Genomic DNA, 22,213 nt, shown 5'->3' on the forward strand with positions numbered 1-22,213 from the left:
CCAAGCCAGTGGTGCACGTTAAAGGGCCCGTGCCTGCTCCTCGCACCAGACCAGTGGTGCGTTGTCCAGTCCGGCATGGCCCGTGCCCGTTCCACCGGTGCCTGGTCCGGCACCGGTCAGCTGCTCCACTCCAGAGCCAGAGCAGTCCGCTCCACCGGTGCCTGATCCAGTGCCGGTCAGCTGCTCCACTCCGGAGCCAGAGCAGTCCGCTCCACCGGTGCCTGAGCCAGCTCCGGTCAGCTGCTCCACTCCGGAGCCAGAGCAGTCCGCTCCGCCGGTGCCTGATCCAGCTCCGGTCAGCTGCGCCACTCCGGAGCCAGAGCAGTCCGCTCCACCGGGGTCTAGTCCAGCTCCGGTCAGCGGCTCCACTCCGGAGCCAGAGTAGTCCGCTCCACCGTTGCCTGATCCAGCTTCGGTCAGCGGCTCCACTCCGGAGCCAGAGCAGTCCGCTCCACCGGTGCCTGGTCCAGCTCCGGTCAACGGCTCCAGTCCAGACCATGACGTCAGCCCCTCTCCAGGTTCGGGGTCTCCCACACCAGGGTCCAGACAGGGCTTGGAGTATAGTGGGAGGAAGGAGAGGGGAAGCAGCGCGCCGAGGTCCAGACCAGACCAGGGGCGCAACAGGGAGGCGGAGAGTGAGAGGTCGTCACGCCCCGAGCCAGATCCGCCTCCGAGGCGGATTGCCCACCCGGCCCCTACCCTGTTATGTTTATGTTGTGCGGTCGGAGTCCGCACCTTTGAGGGGGGGTACTGTCACGCCCTGACTCAGGGGACGCTTATATGTTGAGTCAGGGTGTGTATATTCCTTGTTGTGCTTTGTCCATGTTTAGGATCTAGTATGTCTAGTTCTATGTTGGCCGGTGTGGTTCCCAATCAGAGGCAGCTGTCGCTCGTTGTCTCTGATTGGGGACCATACTTAAGCAGCCTATTGGCACTGTCTAGTTGTGGGATCTTGTTCCTTGTAAGGTATGTTGTGTGTGCTACCTTGGACTTCACGTTTCGTTTATTGTTTTGTCGTGGTGTTTAATAGTTAAAATAAACATGTATGCTTATCACGCTGCGCCTTGGTCTGACCCGTCATTCAACGAACGTGACAAAAGCTGTGAAGTATATTAATGAGAATCCTTTTATTGCAGTTTGAAAATACGCTTCTCTGTTGTCTCTCATCTGATAATAAAGTCTCAAATGTTATGCTAAATGCCAGAGACACGTTTTGAACTGCATCATATTTTCATCTGAATGCAATAGTCTCATCCTATTCTCAAGCCTTTTCACCAACAGACAGAGGACAATGCGATGACATGGAGAGTATTCTAAAGCTTGTTTGTGACAACGTAATACACTATTACTAGCCTGCGTTCTGTTTGCTTGTCAGTCAGTAAATCTTTACAGCACAGTGTCAGTGTTATGAAACATTGATTACCGTGTAGAGACCTGTGAAGGGAACAGAAATACGGTGTCCTCCAAGTTTGATAGAGGTGGAGGACACTCAGTATGTTCCTAGATTAAAGTATAGAATGATGATACCCTGTGGCAGATCAAGCAAATACACAGCACCTGATCAATGTTCATTCACTGTCTGGGTGACTGTCACCACGCCACGGTCATATAGGTGTTCATTCGTAATACTACTGTACAGGCCACTGTCTGTTCTATGTCTGTTAGCTCAAATAGGCCTATTTAGACAAATGAAAATAGATTGCGTGATATGTGTTATGGACTGAGGATCGATTTACATTTCCCTGTAAAATAGAAAGATCACGTGCTTCTCAAACTGAAGGACTACACCAGTGTTGACACAGAGTATCAGAACAGTACCAAAGCATCCCATTTTAGCCTAGTTTTTTTTTTTTGGTATCACTGATCTCTTGCTAACTCTATTCTTCTCTGTGTCCTGTGTTTCCTGTTCCAAAACCCCATGACCCTGAAGACCCTCCAGCTCCGCCAGCTTCTCCTCTACCTCATCAGCAAGGTAAGCAGCACAGATGTCGGATCTTCATTTGATCACCCTGTTGCTGGAGAACTTTCCTGCAATGCAGGAAATTTAAAACTTGGAGTGTATTTGAGGTTTATAAAGGCTTCTGAAGTTTTTCATTTCCACTTTGAAATTTCAGACTTGATTTCCCTTACGAAAAATGTCCATTAATTATAATCCATATAATAATTCAAATTTCTTGTTGCTGCAAGATTATTCTCCTGCTGTAGCGAACTGGCTCAAATTAAGATCCTACATTTAGCACCCATCCATTAGAATACCTATAATTAACCATCCACCCAGGCACCCACAGCTTCCATCAACTAGTCATTTCATGGTCAAAGTAGAATTCTTCTATTCATAGTACGCTCCAATAGGTCAGTTGACAGACGACTTCAGAAATGCTCTGCTTTGGTGAGTGCCAGGTAAAGACCCTGTAGTGCAACCGTTGAAGTGAAATTTGCGCAGAACAGTCTGTGTAAGGGTCTACTAGAAAGAGCTGTCCTGTTGTGTTGTCAGAGAGACTAGGTTGAGTGTTGGGGGACGGATAGTCATATTGATTGTGGTGTCAAGTAGATGGATGAAATCAAGGAATGTCCACAGTGGCCACACACAGTCACTCTTCTACCTCTAGGGTTGAATGGGGACACTTTTCGGGTGGTAGAGCCACCTAAAAATGGTCAGTTTTACAGGCAGGTACGTTTAATGACAGTATCCCAACTATGTTTTTTCCCCCCAGTCCAAAAGCACATTTACATTTACATTTACATTTTAGTCATTTAGCAGACGCTCTTATCCAGAGCGACTTACAGTTAGTGAATGCATACATGTTTATTATTATTATTTTATTTTTTATACTGGCCCCCCGTGGGAAACGAACCCACATCCCTGCCGGCCAAACCCTCCCCTACCTTGGACGACGCTGGACCAATTGTGCACCGCCCATGGGTCTCCCGGTCGCGGCCGGCTGCGACAGAGCCTGGACTCGAACCAGGATCTCTAGTGGCACAGCTAGCACTGCGATGCAGTGCCTTAGGCCACTGCGCCACTCGGAAACACCCTTTGGTAGTAACCATACCCACCAAGTCTCCAGCCTTTCCCCAGTGGAGAGTAGTCCCATTACATCTCCTCCCAGGTCCCTAGCTGGACAGCTAGTCTACCTCTCCTCCCCCTGGCCCTGCCCTCCTCTGGCCACCCTACACTCGGAGAAAAAAGGGTTCTAAAAGGGTTCTTCGGCTGTCCCCATAGGATAACCTTTTGTGGTTCCAGGTAGAACCCATTTTGGTTCCAGGTAGCACCCTTTTTGGTTCCATGTTGAACCCTCTGTAGAAAGGGTTCTACATGGAACCCAAAAGGGTTCTACCTGGAACCAAAATGGTTCTACCCGGAACCAAAAAGGGTTCTTCAAAGGGTTTTCCTATGGGGACAGCCGAAGAACCCTTTAAGGTAGCACCTTGTTTTCTAAGAGTGTAATGACCATCCCGGATGTGTAATTAACACCTCCCATCATCCTTCACTCGTCACTAGTGTCACCAACACCTGCTCATGGCCATGTAATGGCTTCCCTGTGGACAGATCTGCACGCCTGTATGGATAGCACTGCACTGGGCTGATTACACTTGAAGAGGGCTGTAACAATCAGTACACTAAAACAGAGTGCTATGCAGCCTCTGAGATGACTGATCATTAATGTTGAGTTGACCTAACAGGGGTTGTTGTTGAGTGAATAGACAAGCAACTGGCAAAGTCAGGTCCAAAACTCATTGGTTCAATGACATTGGTAGCATTTCTTATTGCCACAGAATGTGGAATTTCAATCTGTAATAATTGACTTACTAATGATTTTCATCCATAATTCTGAGGATATCTGAGGACATGGCCAAATCGTTGTTGTCTGTAATAATCTGAGTTGATGTAATAGACGGATGATGCATGCCACTCAGCAGATGATGTCCTGCTTTCTATTCCTCTTGGCCTTTGGTGACTGTCCTTTAGAAGCGGTGATGATGACGTAATGAGGCCCTTATATCCTCCAGCAGAGTGATGTGTCATGGACCTTATCCCAGAGAGAGAGAGAGAGAGAGAGAGAGAGAGAGAGAGAGAGAGAGAGAGAGAGAGAGAGAGAGAGAGAGAGAGAGAGAGAGAGAGAGAGAGAGAGAGAGAGAGAGAGAGAGAGAGAGAGAGAGAGAGAGAGAGAGAGAGAGAGAGAGAGAGAGAGAGAGAGAGAGAGAGAGAGAGAGAGAGAGAGAGAGAGAGAGAGAGAGAGAGAGAGAGAGAGAGAGAGAGAGAGAGAGAGAGAGAGAGAGAGAGAGAGAGAGAGAGAGAGAGAGAGAGAGAGAGAGAGAGAGAGAGAGAGAGAGAGAGAGAGAGAGAGAGAGAGAGAGAGAGAGAGAGAGAGAGAGAGAGAGAGAGAGAGAGAGAGAGAGAGAGAGAGAGAGAGAGAGAGATTCCTATCCTACTCCTGTAACACTTTCTGTCTGAATGGGAGATGTAAAGGTATAATACAGCCCAGGCTATTTGAAACAGCAACAGATGGTATGAGCATGTGGACTGACAGAGAAATGAGTGAATCCCCAAATTCTTCTGAGCAATTTCAGCAGGTGGTGGCAGAACCTTTTTTTTTTCTCCCAACCTCCAACCATCCCTCCATCACACACTCACTCCCCCATTCCTCCATCACAAACTTCCCCATTCCTCCATCACACACTTCCCCACATGCTGTGCTCTTGCAGTGAGAGTGGTTTGTTGTGGCTGGGTAGAGTAGAGGTGGGTTCCTCTAACTCTCTCTGTGCCTCTGAATAGACTCCCACTGCTACTCCCACCTTCTTCTCCCTCTCCACTGTAGCTTAGCAACATGTACCCAGCAGGCCTTTTCACAGGAGTCCAGGAAAAGTAGTCCCAAACAACAGCCACCACTCTGACGGCCAGAGACAGGACTCTATGGAGAACTGTGTCTTAGATGTAGACTTGCTGTTGCTTTGTAGCACTGTAGTGCTGCTGTCTGTTGCTTTGCTGTATTGCATTATACAGTCCTGATATCATATTTGACCTCACCAGGAAAGTGAGGAGTTTTATAACTAGAGCCCTAAGCTTTTCTTGGTCAGGTTAGCCTACGTGGACAAAATGATATCTATTAACAACTACATTTTTATTTCCGTCTGTTGCAATCTTTTTTTCTTTGTTTTTTTTGTATGATCATGCACTCAGGCTAAGCTCAAACAGTTATAGCCTAAGGTATGACTGTAATCCGGTATGACAGTCTTATTTGTGCGCAGCAGTGCAACTGCTTTTTCAAGCGAACACCTTGGTAACGTTCAAGAGGATATTTCAGTGCATTGTCCGCAGTTGTTATTCACAGCAGCGATGCCCCCTGGTGGAATCCCATTAAAAATCATTAGTGTCATTGATGTAAGTGACATCGGGGTAGGCTAGGTCGATAAACCCTATATACCATATACCGGGGTATTTAGACATACTGACGGTGTGATTTTCATTACCTTTAAAAAAAAGAAATAAGGCCCCTTGTGTGCACTTCTGGTAATATTGTATACCCCGGTATGGAACAGAAACGTTATGAAAATCTGTATACCACCCAATCTCAATCGGGGGTGCATTCATTAGTGACCACTGTAGCAAATTGTTTGTTATTGGAAAAATAACAGATAACAGATGAGACCCAGATAACAGATTCGTATTAACCACAGAACCACTTGTATTATGTCTCAGTCAGATGTGAGTTATGAGTGTATAGTAACCATTTTGTCTTTCATCTCTTCCCAGTGCCCTTGATGATGACAGCACCAGCCTCAGGCAGCAGAAGCTGGAAAAGCAGGTAATGACTACCCTTATTAAACACATTAAACTAGTTATGCCACATACAGCACCTGTTCAATATCATAGCCACTCTACAGACACTACGGCTCCCAGAGACTTGTTCAGGGTATATGTCATGAGTATTCTATTTCTGATGCAGAAATGACCAGACTAGTCCATATTATATACAGTTGAAGTCGGAAGTTTACATACACCTTAGCCAAATACATTTAAACTCAGTTTTTCACAATTCCTGACATTTAATCCTAGTAAAAATTCCCTGTTTTACGTCAGTTAGGATCACCACTATATTTTAAGAATGTGAAATGTCAGAATAATAGTAGAGAGAATGATTTATTTAAGCTTTTATTCCTTTCATCACATTCCCAGTGGGTCAGAAGTTTACATACACTCAATTAGTATTTGGTAGCATTGCCTTTAAATTGTTTAACTTGGGTCAAACGTTTCGGGTTGCCTTCCACAAGCTTCCCACAATAAGTTGGGTGAATTTTGGCCCATTCCTCCTGACAGAGCTGGTGTAACTGAGTCAGGTTCGTAGGCCTCCTTGCTCGCACACGCTTTTTCAGTTCTGCCCACACATTTTCTATAGGCCTGAGGTCAGGGTTTTGTGATGGCCACTCCATACCTTGACTTTGTTGTCCTTAAGCCATTTTGCCACAACTTTGGAAGTATGCTTGGGGTCATTGTCCATTTGGAAGATCCATTTGCGACCAAGCTTTAACTTCCTGACTGATGTCTTGAGATGTTGCTTCAATATATCCACATAATTTTCCTTCCTCATGATGCCATCTATTTTGTGAAGTGCACCAGTCCCTCCTGCAGCAAAGCATCCCCACAGCATGATGCTTCCACCCCCGTTCTTCACGGTTGGGATGGTGTTCTTCGGCTTGCAAGCAACCCCCTTTTTCCTCCAAACATAACGATGGTCATTATGGCCAAACAGTTCTATTTTTGTTTCATCAGACCAGAGGACATTTCTCCAAAAAGTACGATCTTTGTCCCCATGTGCAGTTGCAAACCGTAGTCTGTCTTTTTTATGGCGGTTTTGGAGCAGTGGCTTCTTCCTTGCTGAGCGGCCTTTCAGGTTATGTTGATTATAGGACTCGTTTTACTGTGGATATAGATACTTTTTTACCTGTTTCCTCCAGTATCTTCAGAAGGTCCTTTGCTGTTGTTCTGGGATTGATTTGCACTTTTCGCACCAAAGTACGTTCATCTCTAAGAGACAGAACGCGTCTCCTTCCTGAGCGGTATGACAGCTGCGTGGTCCCATTGTGTTTATACTTGCGTACTATTGTTTGTACAGACGAACGTGGTTCCTTCAGGCGTTTGGAAATTGCTCCCAAGGATGAACCAGACTTGTGGAGGTCTACAATTGTTTTTCTGAGGTCTTGGCTGATTTCTTTTGATTTTCCCATGATGTCAAGCAAAGAGGCACTGAGTTCGAAGGTAGGCCTTGAAATACATCCACAGGTACACCTCCAATTGACTCAAATTATGTCAATTAGCCTATCAGAAGCTTCTAAAGCCATGACATCATTTTCTGGAGTTTTCCAAGCTGTTTAAAGGCACAGTCAACTTAGCGTATGTAAACTTCTGACCCACTGGAATTGTGATACAGTGAATTATAAGTGAAATAATCTGTCTGTAAACAATTGTTGGAAAAATTACTTGTGTCATGCACAAAGTAGATGTCCTAACCGATTTGCCAAAAGTATAGTTTATTGACAAGACATTTGTGGAGTGGTTGAAAAACAAGTTTTAATGACTCCAACCTAAGTGTATGTAAACTTCCGACTTCAACTGTATATCTAGAAGCATTTTGCGTTTGATGTTTTGGTTGTTTTTGGTGTCTTTTCATGTTTTGTCAGATTTTTTTTTGAGGGCTTGTCTCAGTCCATGTTTATAGCTGTGAGCCTGTCAAGCTTGAACATTTGACTGGCAGCGAGTGTATAAATGACCTTGTTTTCTGCCTCCGGTGTCACTCAGGCTATGAATTTAGTTGGCTTTGTAATAGCATTTGTATTACCGACCATCAGCACAATAAGGCTGATTGTCATGAAACAGAGGGAAAACAGGGTGTGTTTGAACTCTTTCATTTTCGAAGGAAGAACAGTTTGTACAATTAGCAGAAAGAAAATTATTTTTCCATAAGGGAATTGTTTTAGCACTCATTGTAGAGATAAAGCACCAATCTGCTCCTTTCTCAGCTAACAGTTCTTCCTGGTCTGTGTGTCTGATGATTGTCCCTTACAATCCCTCCTGCCTGCAGTATCCTTATCACCACCCACGCTCCTTTAAAGTGAAACGGACTGATTTGGTTTAAGAAACCAGACTTAAGCAACAGTCACACAATGGAGTAAAAGATGGATGAGATGATTGGCAGGCACATAGACTGACTCAATGGGTGTGTCCCAAATGGCACCCTGTTCCCTACATAGTGCACTACTTTTGACCAGAGCCTAACAAAGTAGTGCACTATGTAGGGAATAGGGTGCCATTTGGGACGTAGCCATAGAAAGGTTTCAATAGACGGAGTCTGTGTAGTGCGCTGTATGCCTACAGATGTAGGATCTTAATTTGATCACTTTTGTTGCTGAGAATCTTCCTGCACAGCAGGAAATGCACACTTGTAATGTATTTGAAAAGGCTTCTAAAGTTTGTAACCTTAACCCTAAACCTAACCATAACCCAAACCCTAAACCTAACTCCTAACCCTAAACCTAACTACTAACCCCTTACCCTAACCTTAATTCTAACCCTAAACCTAACCCCTAAGCTTAAAATAGCCTTTGTCCTCATGAGGACGTGGGAAAACCAACCCCCCCACATACACATTGCTCCTACCTCTATTGCTGTCTGACACTCGCAGCACCTCTATCCCCCCCCTCCCTCCCTCTCAATTCAATTTCAATTTAAGGGCTTTATTGGAATGGGAAACTTATGTTAACATTGCCAAAGCAAGTGAAGTAGATAGTAAACAAAAGTGAAATAAACAATCAATATTAACAGTAAACATTACACTCAGAAGTTCCAAAAGAATAAAGACATTTCAAATGTCATATTATGTATATATACAGTGTTGTAACAATGTGCAAATAGTTAAAGTACAAATGGGAAAATAAATAAACATAAATATGGGTTGTATTTACAATGGTGTTTGTTCTTCACTGGTTGCCCTTTTCTTGTGGCAACAGGTCACAAATCTTGCTGCTGTGATGTCACACTGTGGTATTTCACCCGGTAGATAAGGGAGTTTATCAAAATTGGGTTTGTTTTCGAATTCTTTGTGGTTGTCTGTAATTTGAGGGAAATATGTGTCTCTAATATGGTCATACATTTTGCAGGAGGTTAGGAAGTGCAGCTCAGTTTCCACCTCATTTTGTGGGCAGTGTGCACATAGCCTGTCTTCTCTTGAGAGCCAGGTCTGCCTACGGCGGCCTTTCTCAATAGCAAGGCTATGCTCACTGAGTCTGTACATAGTCAAAGCTTTCCTTAAGTTTGGGTCAGTCACAGTGTACTCTCTGTTTAGAGCCAAATATCATTCTAGTTTGCTCTGTTTTTTTTGTTAGTTCTTTCTAATGTGTCAAGTAATTATCTTTTTGTTTTCTCATGATTTGGTTGGGTCTAATTGTGTTGTTGTTGTTGTCCTGGGGCTCTGTGGGGTCTGTTTGTGTTTGTGAACAGAGCCCCAGGACCAGCTTACTTAGGGGACTCTTCTCCAAGTTCATCTCTTTGTAGGTGATGGCTTTGTTATGGAAGGTTTGGGAATCACTTCCTTTTAAGTGGTTATAGAATTTAATGGCTCTTTTCTGGATTTTCATAATTAGCGGGTATCGGCCTAATTCTGCTCTGCATGCATTATTGGGTGTTTTTCGTTGCACACGGAGGATATTTTTGCAGAATTCTGCATTCAGAGTCTCAATTTGGTGTTTGTCCCATTTTGTGAATTCTTGGTTGGTGAGTGGACCCCAGACCTCACAACCATAAAGGGCAATGGGTTCTATAACTGATTCAAGTATTTTTTGCCAGATCCTAATTGGTATGTCAAATGTTATGTTCCTTTTGATGGCATAGAAGGCCCTTCTTGCCTTGTCTCTCAGCTTTGTGGAAGTTACCTGTGGTGCTGATGTTTAGGCCGAGGTTTGTATAGTTTTTTGTGTGCTCTAGGGCAACGGTGTCTAGATGGAATTTGTATTTGTGGTCCTGGCAACTGGACCTTTTTTGGAACACCATTATTTTTGTCTTACTGAGATTTACTGTCAGGGCCCAGGTCTGACAGAATCTGTGCAGAAGATCTAGGTGCTGCTGTAGACCCTCCTTGGTTGGTGACAGAAGCACCAGATCATCAGCAAACAGTAGACATTTGACTTCAGATTCTAGTAGGGTGAGGCCGGGTGCTGCAGACTGTTCTAGTGCCCTCGCCAATTCGTTGATATATATGTTGAAGAGGGTCGGGCAATTTTAACCGCACACTTGTTGTTTGTGTACATGGATTTTATAATGTCGTATGTTTTCCCCCCAACCCCACTTTCCATCAATTTGTATAGCAAACCCTCATGCCAAATTAAGTCAAAAGCTTTTTTGAAATCAACAAAGCATGAGAAGACTTTGCCTTTGTTTTGGTTTGTTTGTTTGTCTCCATCTCACTCATTCTCTCTCTCTTCCCCACTCTGCCCCGGGGTGCTTAAGACTGCTGATTCAGTTAGCGACAGTGACCACCCAGACTCACTCACATACACTCTAGTTCTCTCTCACACACACTCTCTCACAGGCTGAGGAGGAGACACGGACTCAGAGTGAGAGGGAAGCTGGTGTTGCGTGGTTATCCTCGTGTTAGTTGTCTGATCTGAAAGCCTGATCCAGGATCCAGGGGTAGAGGGGGGGCAGGGAGACAGAGGCATGCCCGGCACGAGTGCTGCTCGTGGGGGAGAGTTTAGATGTGACGGGGTCTCACAGAGCATGAAACCCTGAGCTCCACAGAGAAACTTCTGCACTTCACTTTCACTCTCTGCAATGGACAGGGTGGGTCAGCACCTCTTATTCTCTGGTCTGTTTATGTCCTTTATGGTTGACTATTTTGATCTGAGAGTAACATGGGAAGTTTGGGCACAGGTACATGCTTGCGTGTTTGTATTTTGGTGAGTATATTTCTGTGCGTGTGTGTGTGCATATGTACGTGCTTGCGTGTGTGTACTGTGCATGTGTGCTAGCATTTGATTTCAGCTCATCCTGGTGATATCATTGTTATAGCCTGTCTCTGGTGGGACACACTTCCGTGGATGTGGGATATCTCATTGTCTGTTATTTTCATTAGCCTCCTGTGTCTTGTTTTAGGCCTGGACAATATCTTGCTCCCATAGCCTCAGGACGGTGCTTTTCTCATATCCTATCCTCTGAAATCTTTCAAGTGCCAGTCTTTTGTTTAAATGGATAATAATGCAATGGATTGTTTTAATTATAGGGCAGTTTTGTTTCTAGGATCCTACACTCTTTTCTCCAGTTGTTTTATTTTATTTTATATATTCTGATATTCTATCATTTAGAGATATGATCTGTGTAATGGTGGTGCACTGGGAACTAGTAGCTTATTCAACAGATTCTATCAACTCTTTATGTTGCTGTTTGATTATGCAAATAGTTGAACAATGAGTAGCCTAAAGCATAAATATTCCTCATTTCCCGCGCAGTCTCTGTGGCTTTTTTGGCCATACTCCATGTTCTGGTTATACACTCTTAGAAAAAAGGGTTCCAAAAGGGTTCTTTGGCAGTCCCCATAGGATAACCCTTTTTGGTTCCAGGTAGAACCCTTTTTGGTTCCAGGTAGAAAATGTTCTACCTGGAACCCCAAAGGGTTCCTTCTATACCTGGAACCAAAAGGGTTCTTTAAAGGGTTCTCTTATGGGGACAGCCAAATAACAGTTTTGCGTTGTAGATAGCACCTTTTTTTCTAAGAGTGTAGTCCAAGCAAGCAAGATAGGAACTAGGTTTAAGTTCTGTTCAGTTTGGACAGGGTTAACTCAGTTGTTTACAGCTGGCTCAGTGAAGTGTCGTTGCCACTGATGAGTTCTGTCAGTGAGAGAGACAGTTCAACGTCTGCTCTACTACTGTCAGTTTTTGTGAGGTAACCGTTCTGTAAAAATGTTAATATGAGTGAAATCCAGGAGTGGCCGTTGCTAAGATTCCAGCAGCAGTAGCATCTTAGTTACAGAGCAATATCACACCAGTGAGAGAAAAACACATTATACAAATAGGGCTAGCAAGAATTTCCCAGCCAGTTTACACAGGAAGACTACTGCTGCCCAGAGCAAAGGGAGAAGACTAAGAAAAAACGAGGCAAAAGGGTTTCAAAGTCATCCGGTCCTGGGTCAGATGTGTGGCTCTTGATAACATTTTTAAATAGGATCTCATCGTGAAGCATTGTGGGGCTTTTGTTTCTTATTTACATGGAATCTGTATCCTGTGTCCAAATTAACAGTCTGTTTCATTATGATAATCCATTCAGATGTTTTATTCATTTGTCTGCTATTTTTAGCCTTAGAAGAAAACGAGGAGGCGAGCCCTGTTTCCCTCTTAAAGGGATACTTTGGGATTTTATCTACTTCCCCAGTCAGATGAACTCGTAGATACCATTTTTATGTCTCTGCGTGCAGTTTGAAGGAAGTTGCTAACTAGCGTTATCGCAATTGATGACTATTGTTAACGCAATGACTGGAAGTCTATGGTAATTGCTAGCATGCTAGTAGATACCATAGACGTCCAGTTATTGTGCTAACGACAGTTAGCATTGGCTCGCGAAACTACCTCTAACTTCCTTCATACTGGATGCAGAGACACTAGTTCATCTGACTCTGGGGAAGTAGATAAAGTCCCGAAGTATCCCTTTAAAACAAAGCCTGTTTGAAATGTAAACCATCAGTATCCAAGCTGAAACAATTAAGCCCCCAGAGGCCTTTCATCTGGTCTTATTTGCATTTTAATCAAAGACAAAGTCTGGGTATTTAATTAATCATATTTTTCAGGTATACCTTTAGATTCAGGTGTCAAATAGAAATAGGCCATGGGTGTGTGTGTGTGTGCACGTGCGTGTGTGTGTGTGTGCACGAGTCTGCGAGTGTGTGCATGAGCATGCATGCGTGTGTGTGTCAGTGCTTTTGTGTGTGTTTGCGCCTGTGTTGCGTTGGCCCTGAATGTGTGTGTTGCGTTGGCCCTGAATGTGTGTGTTGCGTTGGCCCTGAGTAATAAAACCTTTCTGTAGTGGTGGTTAATCAGCCCAATGAGCCTTCAGAGAGACAAGGACCTCTCGTCTCTTTCCAGCCCAGTTCATCACTAAACACCCCTTGTTGTTTTGATGCTCCCCACTAATTGATGCAGTTACGTAACCCATCGCCTGCTTTGACCAGAGACCAGGACTGGAGGGCCAGCTGACGAATGTCACCATAATTAATGGAAATGGCCAATTTCTCTAGTGTGAAGCTTTTTTATATTCATAGAGACATTGTGCTTTGTATTGTCTAGCCAGAAATCTAAAGGGGGCCAACCCTTGTCGCTGTTGTCCTGTCACGATCGTTTACGGATGAGACGGACCAAGGCGCAGCGTGATAAGCATACATGTTTATTTAAACTTAAACACCACGACAAAACAACAAACGAAACGTGAAGTCCAAGGTAGACAAATAACACACACCACTGGCCTTGTGCGGGAAGCAGGAATGGGTCGGGCCGTACTGGGAACACGCACCACTGGCTTAGTGCGGGGATCAGGAACGGGCCGGACCGGACTGGCGACACACACCACTTGCTTGGTGCGAGGAGCGGGACTGGGTTCCCTTATAAACCTCCGCTCCTTCTGCTGCCTAACCAGCTCCTCTCGCCGTGCCTCTACACTCTCCTTCTCCCTTATCGCCTCCTGTAGCTCCTCCCTCTGACCAATTAACTCCTGCTCCCTCTGGACCAATAGCCCCCGTAACCTGGTGGCCTCCTCTCCTAGTCTGCAGATCCGCCCTGTCGCTGCCTCCTGCTGCCTCGTCGTCCACTCCGTGTGCCCCCCCAAAAAATGTTCTTGGGGTTGCCTCTCGGGTGTCCGTCGTCGGCACGGTTGGCGCCGTTTCTCCTCTCCTGCCTGGGCATTTACCTTCGCCCATGGCCCTTTCCCCGCGAATATCTCCTCCCATGACCACCATTTGCCCACCTGAGACATCGCTATTCTCTCTTCCTGGGCACGCTGCTTGGTCCTCATTAGGTGGGATCTTCTGTCACGATCGTTTACAGATGAGACAGACCAAGGCGCAGCGTGATAAGCATACATGTTTATTTAAACTTAAACACCACGACAAAACAACAAACGAAACGTGAAGTCCAAGGTAGACAAATAACATACCTCACACGGAACAAGATCCCACAACTAACAGGTGCCAAAAGGCTGCCTAAGTATGGTCCCCAATCAGAGACAACGAACTACAGCTGCCTCTGATTGGGAACCACCCTGGCCAACAGAGATCTACACGATCTAGAAACTCAAACATAGAAAACTAAACATAGAAACTACACACCCTGGCTCAACATTTAAGAGTCCCCAGAGCCAGGGCGTGACATGTCCCTAGTTTCCCAGCACGTTTGTGATGGCTGTGACAATGTCAGCTCTAATGAGCCCACTGCCTTGTCACTGTCCCATGTCCCCAGTCTCTCTGTCCCCCTACTGAACAGAGCCTTAGCCAGCACAGCACAGAGTTATCATAGGGTTCCACAGGAAGCAGCATTTCCAACTCTAGGTTTACTAAGTAGTTATAATTTGAGTTGTTTGCGCTGTATGTGAAGCAGTCTGTTACTTTGTCTCATAGCATCTTTTATGATGGTCTAGACGTACTTTTCCAGGACCCATGTAAAAGGTTTTTCAAAATGTATTTAAATGGATGCTTTTGTTGCTGAAGGTCCTTCACTGAGTAGCTAACTCTCCTATGTCCCATTTCCTCTGGTGGTATTGCTAGGATACAAAGATCCATTATTCTGTGACCTTTATTATGACATAAATATAGCCTAGCCAACCATACTTCACCTGTCCTGTTTCCATGAGAGTTGCATATTCTGCCTGCCAATTTAGTCTCAAAGATACCGATGGAAAAAAGCATGACATTTTACTGTGGCTAAATTATTTGCCAGGTCGGGTCATGACGCTTATGTGTGTGTGTTGTTTACAAATCCATCTGGGGTTCCATTTTGAGATTCACATTGAATGTGCTCCCGAGTGGCGCAGCGGTCTAAGGCACTGCATCTCAGTGCTAGAGGCGTCACTACAGACCCTGGTTCGATTCCAGGCTGTATCACAATCCGGCCGTGATTGTGTGTCCCATAGGGCGGCGCACAATTGGCCCAGCGTAGTCCGGGTTAGGGGAGGGTTTGGCCGGGGTAGAATGTCATTATAAATAAGAATGTGTTCTTAACTGACTTGCCTAGTTAAATAAAGGTAAAAAAATAAAAATAAATAATACTTACACTAGTTTATCAATGTATAAAATAATGCGCATTTACAGAGTATATGAAGAAGAAAAATACAGGAACTGAGACACACACACACACACACACACACACACACACACAGGGAAGTGCCAGAGATAAATAGTTTAAAAAAGGTTAAATAAAACAAAGAATGGCCATCATGTTCTGTCCTCTCCCCCAACAACAGTGGGAGTGGTGAAAAGACAACAACAAAGAATGTGGAGTCTATCAAGGACACTCTGACACGGTTACCATAGGAACATGCTCTTGTTTGACACCCCTCAAACGAAGCTGGCAAGCCACCATAATAAGTATTTTCCTCATTTGTTTTGTCTTATTGCTCAAGATAACTCTGAGAGAGAGCACCGTTTTCCAAAACAACAACACCGCTTTCGATCAAATTGTCCCAAGTGTCTGATAAGGACAGAGTCGTTACTGATTGTCTGGTACTCAGCATTTTGAGTGATCTGGAAAAGGCTGTCTGTATAAGGTTGAATGTAGATAAGTGTCTGGGGGGATCCCAGAGTCAGATGAACTCGTGGATACCATTTTTATTTCTCTGCATGCAGTAGGAAGGAAGTTAGCAGTAGTTTCACGAGCCAATGCTAACTAGTGTTGGCGCAATGACTGGAAGTACACAGTCTACAGGTACGGTGGTATTACATAGCAGCCAGACCGCTAGCCAGGCCAGCTCTTTATGATTAAAGAGTGTTTTAATGAGGGAAAGGGATGGCATCCTCATGGACTGTGGGGAAGAGAGGCCAGATACAGTGGGGAAAAAAAGTATTTAGTCAGCCACCAATTGTGCAAGTTCTCCCACTTAAAAAGATGAGAGAGGCCTGTAATTTTCATCATAGGTACACGTCAACTATGACAGACAAAATGAGGAAAAAAATCCAGAAAATCACATTGTAGGATTTTTTATGAATTTATTTGCAAATTATGGTGGAAAATAAGTATTTGGTCAATAACAAAAGTTTCTCAATACTTTGTTATATACCCTTTGTTGGCAATGACACAGGTCAAACATTTTCTGTAAGTCTTCACAAGGTTTTCACACACTGTTGCTGGTATTTTGGCCCATTCCTCCATGCAGATCTCCTCTAGAGCAGTGATGTTTTGGGGCTGTCGCTGGGCAACACAGACTTTCAACTCCCTCCAAAGATTTTATATGGGGTTGAGATCTGGAGACTGGCTAGGCCACTCCAGGACCTTGAAATGCTTCTTACGAAGCCACTCCTTCGTTGCCCGGGCGGTGTGTTTGGGATCATTGTCATGCTGAAAGACCCAGCCACATTTCATCTTCAATGCCCTTGCTGATGGAAGGAGGTTTTCACTCAAAATCTCACGATACATGGCCCCATTCATTCTTTCCTTTACACGGATCAGGCGTCCTGGTCCCTTTGCAGAAAAACAGCCCCAAAGTATGATGTTTCCACCCCCATGCTTCACATTAGGTATGGTGTTCTTTGGATGCAACTCAGCATTCTTTGTCCTCCAAACACGACGAGTTGAGTTTTTACCAAAAAGTTCTATTTTGGTTTCATCTGACCATATGACATTCTCCCAATCCTCTTCTGGATCATCCAAATGCACTCTAGCAAACTTCAGACGGGCCTGGACATGTACTGGCTTAAGCAGGGGGACACGTCAAGCACTGCAGGATTTGAGTCCCTGGCGGCGTAGTGTGTTACTGATGGTAGGCTTTGTTACTTTGGTCCCAGCTCTCTGCAGGTCATTCACTAGGTCCCCCCGTGTGGTTCTGGGATTTTTGCTCACCGTTCTTGTGATCATTTTGACCCCACAGGGTGAGATCTTGCGTGGAGCCCCAGATCGAGGGAGATTATCAGTGGTCTTTTATGTCTTCCATTTCCTAATAATTGCTCCCACAGTTGATTTCTTCAAACCAAGCTGCTTACCTATTGCAGATTCAGTCTTCCCAGCCTGGTGCAGGTCTACAATTTTGTTTCTGGTGTCCTTTGACAGCTCTTTGGTCTTGGCCATAGTGGAGTTTGGATTGTGACTGTTTGAGGTTGTGGACAGGTGTCTTTTATACTGATAACAAGTTCAAACAGGTGCCATTAATACAGGTAACGGGTGGAGGACAGAGGAGCCTCTTAAAGAAGAAGTTACAGGTCTGTGAGAGCCAGAAATCTTGCTTGTTTGTAGGTGACCAAATACTTATTTTCCACCATAATTTGCAAATAAATTCATTAAAAATCCTACAATGTGATTTTCTGGATTTTTTTTCTCAATTTGTCTGTCATAGTTGACGTGTACCTATGATGAAAATTACAGGCCTCTCTCATCTTTTTACGTGGGAGAACTTGCACAATTGGTGGCTGACTAAATACTTTTTTCCCCCACTGTATACCTGGACAGATACAGGAGGATCACTAGAGCCTTATCACCAGCTGTCAGTCCAGCTGTCAGTCTGGGGCAGGGAGGGACGGATGGACAATATTTGCATGGTATAACGCCATACTCCCGTCACTGACTCTCACTGTCGTTGTTCCCCTCCCGTCCATAGAGGGCGCTGTTGGAGCAGAAGCAGCGGCGGAAGCGGCAGGAGCCTCTGATGGTGCAGCCCAACCCAGAGGCCCGGCCCAGGCGCTCCAGGCCCCGGCGCAGTGAGGAGCAGGCCCCGCTGGTGGAGTCACGCCTCAGCATCACCAGCGATGTCATCATGGACGGTGAGCCTTGGTTCTTGGGGTTAGCTACTGTACTAGCTAGCATGATTAAGGGCAAGAGTTTTTCCTGTTCAGAAGGTCCCTGAATTTTTCTGGGGTCAGATCACACGATCGGGAAAAAGGAAGCAGGATTAGTGCTGAGTGATTGAACCCAAGTCCACAGTCAGAGATAGACAGTTGTTGGTGTTGGCTATGAAGAAGAATACTTTAATGATCAATTTTCTTTCCAGTCCAGAGTGAGGGCAGTTCGTCAGGTGAGGATAGTGAGAGGGAGTGGTGGGAGAAGGTGGGGCCAGGCCCCATGTTGCCCAGGAAAGCAGGGAGAGGGCCAGTCATGGAGCTCACTCTGGAGGAGCAGAGTGGCCTTCCAGATCGAGGTAGAATAGACCAGTCAGGAAATACAAGGCTATAGAAAAAGTGCTTATATAGAATAGGATTATAAACATTGGTGCATCCCACTTCTGACACCAATCGCCTGTACATTGGCATGCAGCATATGTTAGTCTCTCACATACTGGGATACAATGTTATAAAATGTTCCTACAAACAATCAGGAAACGAATATGTTGAGGTGTGTGTGTGCGTGCGTGCTCGTGCGTGTCTAATAACGCCTCCCTCAGTCAAGGTAGTGGAGGAGACACCCAGGAAGCTGTTCTCTCTGATGCCCAGAGGGGCCTTCAGATGGGGAGGAGACAGTCACATTCAGAGAGGCAGAGCAGCATTCAGACTCCCAGGCAAGAAAAGGGCAAGCTGAAGCCACCTGCTCAGTGCCGCATATCACTCCATAGCACAAGGCTAACTATAAAGAGGAGCTCTGACATGAACATAGAGGAGAGGTACTACAGAGAAACACAGCTGCAAGCAGACGGCTAAGTAATAAGGCATAAGTAATCAAATCACCTCAGGGAAGCACAGATAGAAGCACAGGAATACAGGACAGCTCTTGGAGAAGTAGACAGCTGGGTGCTCAAACACACAGACAAGCAGGACAAAGTCATTAACATAATTCAAGACATTAAAACAAGTTTATGAATGTGCCCCACCCTGCAGGTATCGACGGCCCTGCTGCCTTCATGGGCTCTGAGGCCCCAGACCTGGGTAACAAGATCCAGATTCTGTCGGTGAGCCAGTCCCAGCCCCTGTCTCTGTCCCAGCCGCTGCCCCAGTCTCCCCCCGCCGAGGAGCCAGACCGGGACGGGGACACAGAGACTCTGCTGGAGCCCAAGACGGATATCCACGAGCTGCTGCAGAAACGAGGTGAGCCTTGAGAAAGGGTTCAGACAGGGAGTCAGGACAGCCAGTTAGGACAGAAGTTAGGAGTGCTAAAGTGGAGTGTTAAAGAGTTCTGTCAATAGGTAAGGCTGGGGGGTTTCCTGAACACCTTACCTGACCAGGAAATACTCTGGGGCCTAGTTATGGTCAGACCATGTGACCAGGAAATACTCTGGGGCTTAGTTATGGTCAGAACATGTGACCAGGAAATAGTCCTAACCCTATGGCCTACACAGCACAGACAATGTCTCATACGCAGTAGTGCTATAGACATGCGTCATCTACCCTGATAAATCCTCTGGGTCGCCTCAGCACACGAATACCAAGCAGCTTCAGAGATCACATCCCGTCTGCTGATCTGGCGGGCCTCACGGCTACACAGACAGGGCACTCAATATAAGTGTCACTTTCACACCTCTGGGCTGGTAGAGGCACTTTGTAGTCTAGTGAGAGGACAGGCTGAACTGATAGAGAGAGAGAGAAATGCAGGATAGAGTGAGAGGCAGGGGTTGAGAAGAAAAAGAAAGCAAAGGAGGACAGGTGAGAAATTGGAGCGTGGGAGCATATCTGGTCAACATCCTTGTTCAGGGACAGTCTCAGTGAGAAATTGGAGCGTGGGAGCATATCTGGTCAACATCCTTGTTCAGGGACAGTCTCAGTGAGAAATTGGAGCGTGGGAGCATATCTGGTCAACATCCTTGTTCAGGGACAGTCTCAGTGAGAAATTGGAGCGTGGAAGCATATCTGGTCAACATCCTTGTTCAGGGACAGTCTCAGTGAGAAATTGGAGCGTGGGAGCATATCTGGTCAACATCCTTGTTCAGGGACAGTCTCAGTGAGAAATTGGAGCGTGGGAGCATATCTGGTCAACATCCTTGTTCAGGGACAGTCTCAGTGAGAAATTGGAGCGTGGGAGCATATCTGGTCAACATCCTTGTTCAGGGACAGTCTCAGTGAGAAATTGGAGCGTGGGAGCATATCTGGTCAACATCCTTGTTCAGGGACAGTCTCAGTGAGAAATTGGAGCGTGGGAGCATATCTGGTCAACATCCTTGTTCAGGGACAGTCTCAGTAAGAAATTGGAGCGTGGGGAGCATATCTGGTCAACATCCTTGTTCAGGGACAGTCTCAGTAAGAAATTGGAGCGTGGGAGCATATCTGGTCAACATCCTTGTTCAGGGACAGTCTCAGTGAGAAATTGGAGCGTGGGAGCATATCTGGTCAACATCCTTGTTCAGGGACAGTCTCAGTGAGAAATTGGAGCGTGGGAGCATATCTGGTCAACATCCTTGTTCAGGGACAGTCTCAGTGAGAAATTGGAGCGTGGGAGCATATCTGGTCAACATCCTTGTTCAGGGACAGTCTCAGTAAGAAATTGGAGCGTGGGAGCATATCTGGTCAACATCCTTGTTCAGGGACAGTCTCAGTGAGAAATTGGAGCGTGGGAGCATATCTGGTCAACATCCTTGTTCAGGGACAGTCTCAGTGAGAAATTGGAGCGTGGGAGCATATCTGGTCAACATCCTTGTTCAGGGACAGTCTCAGTGAGAAATTGGAGCGTGGGAGCATATCTGGTCAACATCCTTGTTCAGGGACAGTCTCAGTGAGAAATTGGAGCGTGGGAGCATATCTGGTCAACATCCTTGTTCAGGGACAGTCTTAGTGAGAAATTGGAGCGTGGGAGCATATCTGGTCAACATCCTTGTTCAGGGACAGTCTCAGTGAGAAATTGATCATTTTATCATGTGTAAGAGGTAAGAGCAGCATCCACCTAACACAGTACCTATTTATGCCACCTCACCTCCTTCTGGCTGGTCCACAACCTGTTGCTGCTGTCCTTTCGGTTGTCCTCGTTAAAAGCCATTGCGCAGTGCTAAAACCTTTTCCCTGCTCTGGATACTACTTCCTCCCAGGGCTGTGGGGCTGCAGTGTGCAGTTAGAGAGCCGGCCGGCGGAGGGCGAGATTGATGGTGACGCAGTGAGAAATGGATCATTTTATCACGTGTAAGAGGCAAGAGTAGCATCCACCTACCACAGTACCCCTATATGCCACCTCACCTCCTTCTGGCTGGTCCACGATGAGTGTTGAAGTCTGTTTCATTTCCTGAGACTAATTCAATATCAATTTGTACTGTTACTGTGCTAAATGACAAGCTAAATAAAGATAGCCAGGTCTATATCCGGGAGGGAGATGTATTACCTAGTTAAACCTGAGACACAGATTAAGGGCAGTATATTACTGCATTAGCCTCCGTTTTTTAAGGATCTTCTCCTGGACAGCAACAAGATGGCAGGTGACACTCCCCTATAATGCAAACCTTCATCATGAATGAATGTCTGGTCTGCTTAGTGCTACTGAGATACAGCCTGTCCTCCGGTGCCTTAGATAGTATCTATCTGCCTGGCTGCATTTTGATTTCCCAGTGGAAACGAATTGAAATGGAAACGGCAAAGGATTAATAATAGCCTTCTGCCTCCATTTCGATTTGACTTGGGGACGCTATTCAATCAAAACTGGTTAGCGAGTTTCCAGGGTAAAGTTCTTTATGTGCTGTGAGACTGAGAGAAAGTGGTTGTTTGAAATTATCCCATTTACAACATGAGCATTGAGCCCTTTCTTTTTTTAAATAAAAGTTGTATTATCAGCACGCTTTGACATTTTCATTTGGCTGATTAGTAAAAGCAGTGAGTCCGCAAAACTTTGTGTGTTGTTTTAATTGATGCCTTGGAGTCACTATTAGAGTGTAGCTGACATTTACGATCTGTATTTCGTGTTTGGCAGTACCCTGACATTTAGACACATCTCCGGGGCTAGATGGAGTGAACACCACTGTGTACATATTGTTTCTAGCCACGTTGGCCAATACATATGCGTTTATCCGCAGAGGCGTGGGACATCTCACTCAGCCCCTCCCCCTCTCTGACTGACCCCGCCCGCGACAGGGTG

General features: G+C 45.5%; 1 protein-coding gene across 3 annotated transcripts in view; it reads left to right on the top strand.

Annotated features, from left to right (window-relative positions):
- The window catches only part of tulp3 (TUB like protein 3), a 46,870-nt gene that overhangs the window by 20,478 nt on the left and 4,179 nt on the right, over positions 1-22,213 (top strand). For all 3 annotated transcript variants that reach the window (XM_045209722.1, XM_045209721.1, XM_041860979.2), the window contains 4 exons: positions 1,931-1,972; positions 5,756-5,807; positions 17,835-17,997; positions 19,045-19,251. In XM_045209722.1, the coding sequence (XP_045065657.1) occupies positions 1,931-1,972; positions 5,756-5,807; positions 17,835-17,997; positions 19,045-19,251 (464 nt within the window). The remainder of the gene's footprint in view (positions 1-1,930; positions 1,973-5,755; positions 5,808-17,834; positions 17,998-19,044; positions 19,252-22,213) is intronic.

This window comes from Coregonus clupeaformis, chromosome 4, assembly GCF_020615455.1.
Source record: "Coregonus clupeaformis isolate EN_2021a chromosome 4, ASM2061545v1, whole genome shotgun sequence".
In the NCBI taxonomy this organism is placed as follows: domain Eukaryota; kingdom Metazoa; phylum Chordata; class Actinopteri; order Salmoniformes; family Salmonidae; genus Coregonus; species Coregonus clupeaformis.